We start from the raw sequence: 11,037 nt of genomic DNA, 5'->3' as shown, positions 1-11,037 counted from the left end.
CCACCACTGGGAGCTATACATGATGACAAATCCATAGGACAGACATTCTCCCTTTCTCCCCTTGCACAAGAAGCTTCATCCACGGGATGGTAAAAACCATCAGCAACATCAAAGGCTTCATTCCAGAACTCATCCCCAGGGATATTAAGGACTTCCTGCTTACTGATCTAGGCGTGTTCAACATACCAGGTGCATGCAAGCCAGCTTTTGGTGTGCCACTGCATCTCCTCATGCTTACTGTGGGTTTACTGGCACTAAAATCAATCATTTTTTGGGTTTTCACACTCGTCTTTGACTCTGAACATTCAGAACCATCACGAACAGGAGCATCATCCTCTATTTTCAGAGCACACTGCTTCTTCACATTGGTTTGGTCACAAACAACCAGAAGAGATGGACTACCATTTCTTTTTTGCCCCTTCTGCTCTTGTTCCACAGGCAAAACCTCACTGTCGAAAGAAAATAAATTTCATAAATAAAGTTTGTAATTTGCATATGCATTTCAGTTTTCTCTTCACTCAAAAATAAACAAGAAAACAAAATTTCAATCTTTTGAATAGAACAAAAGGCTACCTGCAATACAAAGAGAGGAAATCAGTGGCGAACTTCTTGAGCTCCGAAGTCCCGCCTGCTATTGACTCGCATACTGAAACATCCTTCTCAAGAATCTGCTCTCCGTGTTCGCCAACGCGGCCATCGGTTCTCTCAGAAGAGCACGAACGGAGAACGGGCTTTTGCGCAGTCTCAGACGGCAGACCAATCTCCAAAGAGATATTCCTCTTCACCAAATCAAGCCGGCGCTGAGAGTCAGGGGATCTGACGAGATAGGAATCAAGGGAGCCCTTACCGCTGGGGGACGACTCCGGCGTGGTCTTAAGATTTTCATGGGGCTTCTCCTCTTTGAGAGACTGAGGTCTCCTCTTTCTTGATCCGAAGAACTGCGAGATTGAAGAAGCCGCAATGGTGACAAGAGATCTGAGCTTAGATAAGGAGAATGGAAGAGATCGAGAAGAATACCTGATCGACCCGAGATTTCGGGGATCCCGAGGCCATCCTGGCGGTGGCGATCACCGGAGAAGGAAGATAACCAAGGGCGGCGATCGCCGGAATTGGGGGCGGGTTTGCCGTCCCTCCAAACTACGAAATTTTTCAAAAACCGCCCAATGCTTTGTTTGAACAAAAATACGGAAAGGTTTTTTATTGAATAAAATAAGGAACTTTCTTTTTTTTAAAAAAAAGTAAACATTTAAAACCAAAATAAAATGTTTCTTTAGCATGATGATTATGATTAGTTTGAAGATTTTGATTATGATTTGTCTGTAAAAAAATATGTATTTCTGATTTATTTATGTTGCTATTAAGAATTTTTAAAAATTTCAAATTGGATTAAAGTTTTTTTCAAGATTTATTTAAGCTGATTAAGAGTTTCATGGAATAGTATATACCACTAATGATATAGTTATTTTTCTCTGAAAAGAGTATGTCTAATTTCACTCCCACCGCTTTGAAAATATAATTGAGAATTTAATGTGTATAAATAACTTTCATAAGTTATATTATTCTAGAGTTTGATATTTCTGCATTAATTTAGCACTGCTTGTTTTCATACCATTAAAGATGCCTTTAGTTTGAAGATTTTGATTATGATTTATCGGTAAAATATATATATATTTGATTTAAAACAATAATAAAATTGAATTTTATTTTGCTATTGAGAATTTAAAAAGTTCAATTGAATTAAAATCTTTTAATATTTTATGAACTAGTTAAGAGCTTCATTAAATAGGATATACCATTGATGATGAAGTTGTTTTCTCTCATAGGGTTAAAGATTCCAATCCTTTCTTTGTAAAATATGGTTGAGAATTTAATGTGGGCAAAGTTGTGTATGATTGTGGTGACTAATGTTCATTTTCAAAACTGAGAAGAACAAAAAAAAAAAAAAGAAAGGGAATATAGACAACCTCATAATTTTTAAAAGTTATATGCATAATACTTATATGAATAAAAACTGTGTTTCGTTAGAAAGACAATTCATTAGGAATAGGAAAAGTAAGAAAAAGGGTATAACAAAATTATTTGTCTACCCTTTATGTAAATAAATGGTATATATAGTTATGATTAATAATTTTTAAAAACTGTTTTTGAATATCATTATTAATTAAATTATTATTAAATATTTATATTATTATTAAATATAAAAAAAGGGTAATAAGGTCATTATAGCACCATTAATGCCCTCTTGGCAGTAATGGGAATTCCCATCTAGCAATCCCATCATGGAAATTTTCATTCTCATTGCTTGCATCCAAACAAGAGGTAACATGGATGGAGGGAATGATTACCATTCCAATAGTGTCCAACGTCCATTCCCTCTGACCAAACTCCTCTTAGGGGGCATTTGGATCCTGGATTGAAGCATTGGGTGTGGGAATCACAAGCACCCAGCCATCCCACTCCCATTTTGGTAATTGGAAAATGAGTTAACAATAAAAATTCATGGGATTAGGATTATTAAGTTGGGTGTTTTTCACTCTTGAGTAAATTGAGGGGCTCTATTCTCCTTAGGAAAAGACCATTATACCCTTCATGATATAAAACCTTCTCCTATTGTCACTCCAAATCTAGAAAACAACTGAAGCTCTGCCCGAGATATGAAAAACAATTGAAGCTTCGGCGACCAATTTGACACCGCACCCACTACAACTTCAACATCTTCTCCATTCTTCCTCCTTTCTTCTCCCCTCCCAACTCCCTCCAGCTCACCAATGGCCTCACCATCAATTGATATTGAGAAAATCTGATTGTGCGACATGTTAATCGAGGACTCTTTTTGTGCTACCAGGGCGTCTTGACCTCCAAAGGAAGTTGTTCGTCAATATACAACTGGTGGGCCACACAACCTCAAGGAGTATGTGCTAATGCTATCTATCTTACTTTACTTTTAATGAGTGCTTGTTTATCTTTATTTAGATTGGTGGAGTTGCTCTAACGAGTGGTCTTATTGCAACTGTAGAATAAAGGTTTGTTCTAATCTGAGTCAAATAGTCAATTTGCTTTATTTGATGCTTTAGCCATAAAATTAAAACCATCCAAGTAATGGAAAGGTTTTTGAATTGGTATTTTCACAATCAATACAATGTTATCATTATCCACATACAAAACCATTCATATTGTAAACTCAGCGGCATTTAGAATATACTCTTCATTTTCCTTTAGTGAACTAAGCATCCGCATTGAGATGGCTATTTTATTTAGGAAAAATATGGGCACTAACAATTTACCTTCATTTTCTATGAAATTGCTAGTGGAGTAACATCCTATGGCATTCATGTTAGATGATAGTTAAATTGTGAGACTATATCTTCAGGGGTTTGTTGGATTTTGACATTACTAACATTCTTGTTTGGTCACAGTGTTTTTGCTTGTATGTTTATCTATTTGAGATTGTCAATTGAGGATTAATTGTTCATTGTATTTGATGAATTATTTGCTGACATGCTCCTTATCGCAATTGAATTTGATGGCCAAACAAGAATTATTCCTTGTATTTGATGGCAATTGTTCATTGTATTTGATGAATGATTTAGATTTAATGATGGCAATTGAAAAAATTGAAATGGACCAAGTTTCTGTAAAATGTTGATTTATTGTCTACATATGGCACAAATTTTGATGGATTCTTTTGCAAATCTCTTTTAATACATTTGAAATGCTTACATACTGGTCACAGAGAAAAACCATATATGTGTTCTTGTGTGTTTGTACATTCTCGCTTTCTTGTAATAATTTAGTCCTTGTGTTAGTACATGAAAATTTGCATATAGAATAACATCTTCTTTGTCACTGATCAACACCTCTGATTGATTCTGATGAATGAGAGAATTATGCATATACTATCTCTATTAGTTTTAACTAGATATGGCCATGGTTATTCTGCGCTATGTGGCGAGCTAGTGACACACTTGCACATTATATCATTTACATGTGAATTCTTCTAGTTGAATATGAAATGATGTTGCTTTGGTATGCTTTTAGTGTTTGTGTAACTCTAGTCTCCCTCATGATTCCATTTAAGTACACACCTCCCTTCACATTTTGTGTTGCCTTTTTATTTTGACCATTTTTATTCAAATCAATCAAATCTTGTTTCTATTCAATGTTTTTAAGTAACTTTAATGTAAGCATCTCATCTTGCATGATGTTTGGTGAACTCTAAAATTAAAAGCAATGATTGGATTTAATTATAGATGTTTGATTTTTTTCTACTTGCATTAAGATTTTTAATCCCTTGATTTCATTGAGCCTTGGTATTTTTTTTGTTAATATTAGATATGGCTAACGAAAATGTGGTAGATATTTAAGCGGAGCAATTACCTCACATGATATATGCATGCATTTTTTTTGTTCTGAACATCATCATCACTATTTGTGCAATAAGTGAGGAAAATGATCAAGACGATATCATCCATTATGAGATTGAGTCAACATCTACTAGCCGTATAATGACAAACAAGAAACTTTGCTTGCTATGTTCAATGAAAAATGTTTATTTTTTGAATGGTTGTAAGATTATCAAAACTACTATATTGCATTTCATTAGTACTATGTTGTAACCACTCTTCACTACTTTTCTAAAACTTGGTTATCTATGGGTTTTATTATGGGCCAATAATTATGCCAGATAACAATGCCTTCATTCTCAAGGCACTCTGCCTGCTACTGCCTGGGCAAACTATAATTGTACTTCATGATGAATTTGACAATGTTACTTCTCTTTTATATTGTTAAATGATGAGTTTGATAGGGTGTTGAATGATAGGTTTGATAATGTTACTTCTCTTTTATATTGTTAAGATAGTATTGTCAAAAATATGCTTGGCCAATGGACTTTACAATTGTGTTTTAAATATCAAAATTTTCTTAAGTTATATTAATTAGATGAAATATTTAATAACAATAAATTAAAATAAATAATGTTTACAAGTATTTAATAATAATCATGTTAATTATTTATTATTAAATATAAACCATTGTTTTTCTAATATATCACCATATTTATATAAAAGACATATGTGTAATTTTTACTATTACAATTGTTTTTTTAATATTGATAAATGATATCAAAATTACATGGTCATACATTATATTAATTAGTTTTAATATTTCATTTTAATTAATTAAAATAAATAAGTAAATATATTGCAAATATTTAATAATAATAAATCATGCTAATTATTTATTATTTAATATATCAAAATTTTCTTAAGTTATATTAATTGGATGAAATATTTAAAAACAATAAATTAAAATAAATAATTAAATATATTACAAACATTTAATAATAATCATGTTAATTATTTACTATTAAATATAAACCATTGTTTTCTAAAATGTCATCCTATTATATAAAAAGGAATACGTGTAATTGTACTATGTTTCTCTTTTATTTTTTTTCTATTCATAACTCTCATTCCCTCCAACCAAACATCTTCATCATTATCCTCCTATTTTCCCTATTCTCATCCCCACTCCTCCCTCCTTCTCATTCCTCCCTTCCCATTTCCATCCCGTAATCCAAAGCAAAGTATCTTAGTATCTTCAACATTCCTTTATGGCAAAGTTATTTCATAATATTCATTAAAGAAGAATTATTGTTTTTTATTTATTTTTTTTAGGGTAACTTGACATATACTAGTTCACTTAAGCTAGAGGAGGGTAGAGAGAGTTCACAACATCTTCTTGGCCTTTTTGATGAAAAGAGCTCAACAGAGCTAATTTATTAGAAAAAAAGCAAGGACAAAAATAAAAAGCAGGAAAGGAAACAAAAAGACTAAAAAAACTAATACATCTAGCAAAGAAAAAAAAATGAGATTAAACAGTAAAGCCGCTTTGCCGGAAAATCTTTAAAATCCAACTAGGAAGTTCTCTACCATGATGGAATAAAGAAATTCCATGAAGATTAAGTCCATGAATGGCAAGGCTATGAGCAACACAATTCTAAGACCTAGGGATGATGTGTAGACTTGGATTGTTCATACCATGAATGTGATTTAAGATGAAAAAGATTTCATGATTCAACCTCCAAGTATTAAGAGGATTGCCTCTCTTCACAGCTTTGACAATATTATCATTGTTGGAGAAGATGGTCTTGATGTTCAAACTCCAGTCTTTTACAATATTCAGAGCAAAGTAAAGAGCTTTGGCTTCAGCTTCAGCTTCCTCTTCTGATTCAGCAAACTGACGACAACAACCGGCATAAAATCAGAGCATAGGTGGAGTTTACAACAAAGAAGTCTGCTCCCGAGATGTTGAAGTCATTCATTTGGTAGTTGTAAAGATAAAGTGGTTGTTAAAGATTGAGAAATTATTAAAAATGAGATTTTTTTCAGATTGAAGAGCAGGGGTGAAGAAGAACTCCCTAACGTGGCCAATAGCTGATCGAGAAATCTTGTAGCAACTGAGGGGCTCACTTCGAAAAATTTCATTACGTCTGGCTTTTCATATAAACCAAACTGCAGTGGTAGGGATGCAAGTGGGACGGGGAATCCCCATCCCCTCGAGGACTAGCCCGACGGGGCAGGGATTCCCCAAAATAAATCCCTAGCGGGCCGGGGAACAGGGGAAAATCCCTCCCCAACCCGCGGGGCGGGGCGAGCACAAGGAGTGTATTCCCCGCTCGCGGGGATCCTCGTGGGGAATCCCTACAGGGTGCGGGGATTCCCTAACTTTCAAATTAAATATATTATATATATATATATAACATTTATTAAAAATGACTCATATGATTAATTTTATTTATTAAAAAATTTAATATGAATATAATATTATAATAACCAAATATTTTAGTTTAAAAAATATATATTTTTGTTATTTATTAATCATGTTTTAGATTTTTAGTAAAACTAGTGTTACTCCCATGCAATGTTCGGAGATAACTTTATGAAAATTTGTTTTAAAAATTTTAATCAAAATTTTTTTATTTTCTATTATGGATAAATATGTTATATTAAAATTAAGATTATATAAAATAAGATATTTGAAGAATAAAATTTTTTAATGAAATATGAAATTGTTGTTCTACTTTTTGTATTATGGATTTTATGAATGAATTCGTACCTTTAATTTACTTTCAAACTTTATATTGTTTGTAATAATTAGTTTGTTGTTTTCTCACACATTATATTATGTTTATTTTGAAGAATATTTTATTTATTTTTTTAATTTCATGTAGGATATGTTACATGTGTAATGTTATAGGAAAAATATTTGGCGGGCAGGGATTTCCCGACCTAGCGGGGGAGTGAGTTGGGGGGAATTTCTCCTCGTGAGAAATTTTGAGACAGGGAATTCCCGCCCTGTGGGAAGTAAGGATGGGGATGAGGATCACATTCCCCACCCCCACCCTGTCCTACCAGTAGTGGCTATCACAGATTGGATAAATAGGTCATTTTTTGTCAGAGTAAAGTTAAGCTAGTTTCCAGAGGTAATCCCATGAGAAAATTAATGGGTTTTAAGATTTCAAAGCTAGTCAGGTTCCAAATAATCTAGACTTTTAAGCAAGTGTTAAAGAGATCCTCAGCTGTCTCAACTTCCAAATTACAGAACCCACAAAAAGATTGAGGCCCCAACTTCAACCTGTAAAGGTACTCATGAGTTTTGACACCATTGTGCAGAAGTAACCAAGTGAAGTGCTTAGCTCTAGGAGCTATTTTAAGACGCCAAAGGTTTGCCCAACCCTCCTAGTTCTCCTGCAGGTTAGCTTGATGATTGAAAAAAGAATAAATCATAGTAGAGGCCTTCATCCCCTTGGGTTTAGGAAACCAAATCCAGCTGTTGCTTTGATCATAAGTGACACAGCCCCATGACTTAGAGCAAGCTCATTCAAGTGCAAACCAAAGATGTTATGAAGTAAATGAAGATTCCAATGAGTGTCAAGTAACAAATCAGAGATCTGAGTAGATTCAAAGTCCAAATCTATATTAAGAAACATGGGTTTATAGATAATAGGAATTTCAAAGTACCATGGGTTCATAAAGAAATGAAGTGCTGACAGGGTTAATGGTACTCTTCCAAATAAAATGTTTAATAGAATTTGCGTTTCGCAAAAAAACCTCTATAGAACCAAGAGTAATAGACAGGGGATGCTACTTTTGCCACATATGGAAGCTGCCATATTTATGATAAAGAAGGTGAACCCACAAAACATCATTGTTATTTAAGTATCTGGGAACATTTTTAGCTATCAAGGAAGTTTTAAATAAAACAAGATTATGAATAGAGAGCCCCCTTCAGAACGATAATGAGTAATTTCTTCCCAATTAACAGAGTTAATGCCATTTCTGCCACCCTTATACCAAAAGAAAGCCCTGATAGCTTTTTAATGATATTGAGAATAGAATCCAGAACAGGGTAAACAGAAAGGTAATACAGAGGGATTTTTAGGAGAGAAGAGTTTATAAGAATTTTTTTTTTAGCTGAGGATATTCTAGACTTCCTCCAAATAGAAATTGTCTTTTCAATCGTATCAATCATAGAAGAAAAATAAGAGAGTGCCAATTTCTCAGGAGAAATTAGAATTCCAAGATGGACAAAAGGAAAAGAACCAATCTTAAACTCCAGAATTTTAGAAATGCTTTTGCTGAGTCTCTTGTTAAAGCGAGTAGGAAAGTAAATTTCTGATTTTGCTTTATTAGCACGCTGGCCAGTTAAATTCTCATAGATAGAAAAACAGAGATTGATGTTGTGAGCAATTTGTCTAGAGGCTTGGGCTATCAAAATTAAATCATAATCGTACAAGAGATGGTTAAATTTGCCAAAGAGGTTAGGGTTAAAACCATGAGTCATATTGATCCTCATATCAAAATTGAGTATAGCTGTCAAATTTTGAGCAACTACAATAAGAAGGCAAGAGAAAATTGGATCACCTTGCCTTAAGCCTCTGGAGGAGGAGAACTAGGAAGTACGAGTTTTATTAATCAAGATGGCAAAAGAGGCAGAACTAAAACAAGCTTGGATCCATGAGATCCAAGTATCAGGAAATTTCATTTTGGAAAGGGTGGCAAGAATTGCAGTCCAACTCAAAGAGTTATAAGCTTTTTCAATATCCAATTCCTAGGGGGGAATTAGAATCTCTATCAATAGAATGAGCAATTTCTTGAAGATTGATGATATTGTCAAAAGGGGTACGATAAGAAAAAGAAGCCACATTGCTCTTTGCCAATCAAATTAGGGAGAACCTTTTTGAGACGATTAGCTAAAATTTTGGAAATATTGTAACACACATTGCAAAGAGAGATGTGACCAAAATCCGAGACAATCTTGGGGTTAGGTTTCTTAGGAATCAAGGCAATGAACGTTCTACCCTAAGATTTAGGCAAAACAGAGTCATTAAAAAAATAGCTTATGGCAGTATAGAGAAAGTCTCCACCATCATTCCAATAAATGCGGAAAAATTCAACATTCAAGCCATTCAGACCAGGGCTCTTACCAAAGGGGAGAGATTGAAGAGCAAGAAAAACCTCATTCTTAGTGACTGAACTAGTGAGCATATCTCCTTCACTAGCAGAAATGTGTGGTAAATCATCTTGAAGGGCATTAAAAATCTCTAAGAAAGAAAAGTTAGACGGTTCTGTCCAAAGATTGGAAAAGAAATTGACAAAAACTTGACTAACATCTTTTTTTATCAGTAAAAGTGTTATCATATAGATCAGTAATACAAGAAATAGTATTATGATGATTCCGAATACGAACAGAGTTATGGAAAAAGTGAGAATTATTATCACCATTGTGAACCTATGTAAGCCAAGCTCTTTGAGCCCATTTAATAGTATTCTGCCTGTGAAGGGTTGAAAGTCTATTTTAAAACACAGAGATGTCCTGAGGGGAAAAGTCATTGTTATCACTTGAGCCATCATTAGTCTCACCTTCTAGAATGGTCAACTCAAGTTTATCGATCTCAGTATCAATGGGGGTGAGCCCATTGGCCTTCCATTCTAGAAGCTTGAACTTAGTTCGGGCAATGAGGTGAGAAACTATATGCAAAGTGTTAGAGTGAGGTTTGAAGTTCCAAGCTTGTCTTACCGCAAAATGGCAGCCCAATTACTCAAACCAAAGGTTCTCAAAGTGAAAGATGCGCCTTTTTTGAGTATTCTGAGGAACAATAGAGAGAAGAAGATTAGAGTGATCTGAAAGAAAACAACGAAGATGTTCAATCAAGCAAGTTTCAAAATTATTGGACCATCTAGAGTTAACCAGGCAATGATCGAGGTGAGCCCAACGTTTGGCTAACCCCTGTTGATTATTGCACCAGGTAAAATTGGGTCCAACAAAATTGACATCCAAAAGACTATAAATGACAATGAAATCAACAAAAATACGAGACTTACGGTTGTAGTAATAAGGTGAGCCTCCCTTGTGTTCATCATGAGAGACAACATTGTTGAAGTCTCCAATGATGAGCCAAGGAAAGTTTAAGGTCATACATGAGAGTTCATTCCACAAAACACATTGTTCATGAATCCGAGTCGAATTGTAAACTATTGACATGATCCAAGAGTTAGCAGGGTTAATGGTGATAACAAGATGCAATGCGTACCTGGATCTGTCCATGGGAGTAACATAACTAATGTTTTTATTCCATATTGCAATAATACCACCCGATAAACCCTCAACGATGATAGAAACCCAATTCCATTTCTTTCCAAGTTTACTACAGAATCTATTAATTCTATCATCGTCATCCCGGTCTCCACTAAATAGAAAATAATAGGTTTAATCTTCTTCATCATATGAAAAATTTTGGAGGTCGTATCTTGGCTTGATACACCCCAGCAGTTCCAACAAACAATTTTTAGTTGGAGTGCAGTAAAACATGATAAAAAACAAGATAAAATTAAGGATAAGGAAAGAGAGATCATGGAGAAAATCAACAATAATGAAAAACTAAAAACCAACAAAAATAAATGCAGGAGCAAGCATGATTTTAAAGATCATCATCGCCTTTCTCCATCCTTCCTTTCTTGTGGGATGTCACCA

At 34.1% G+C, this 11,037-nt stretch overlaps 1 protein-coding gene across 1 annotated transcript; it reads right to left on the bottom strand.

The window, feature by feature from the left end:
- Positions 1–13: 13 nt before the first annotated feature.
- Positions 14–1,157, bottom strand: LOC120281023 (helicase and polymerase-containing protein TEBICHI-like). The gene is made up of 3 exons (XM_039287973.1): positions 1,018–1,157; positions 574–938; positions 14–449 (listed from the first exon to the last, which is right to left on the bottom strand). The coding sequence occupies exons 1-3, from the start codon at positions 1,051–1,053 to the stop codon at positions 14–16; spliced, it is 837 nt and encodes a 278-aa protein (XP_039143907.1). The 5' UTR covers positions 1,054–1,157.
- Between the last annotated feature and the right edge of the window lie 9,880 nt (positions 1,158–11,037).

Source organism: Dioscorea cayenensis, chromosome 17 (genome assembly GCF_009730915.1).
Source record: "Dioscorea cayenensis subsp. rotundata cultivar TDr96_F1 chromosome 17, TDr96_F1_v2_PseudoChromosome.rev07_lg8_w22 25.fasta, whole genome shotgun sequence".
NCBI lineage: Eukaryota > Viridiplantae > Streptophyta > Magnoliopsida > Dioscoreales > Dioscoreaceae > Dioscorea > Dioscorea cayenensis.
The sequence above is the reverse complement of the archived record's forward strand: the minus strand, read 5'-3'. Positions and strand labels throughout refer to the sequence as shown.

Coding starts and splice junctions, on each gene's coding strand:
- LOC120281023 (XM_039287973.1), bottom strand. CDS start 1,053: ATGGCCTCGGGATCCCCGAAATCTCGGGTCGATCAG. Junction 939..1,017: donor CGAAATCTCGGGTCGATCAG/GTATTCTTCTCG, acceptor TCAATCTCGCAG/TTCTTCGGATCAAGAAAGAG. Junction 450..573: donor TTCCTCTCTTTGTATTGCAG/GTAGCCTTTTGT, acceptor TTCTTTCGACAG/TGAGGTTTTGCCTGTGGAAC.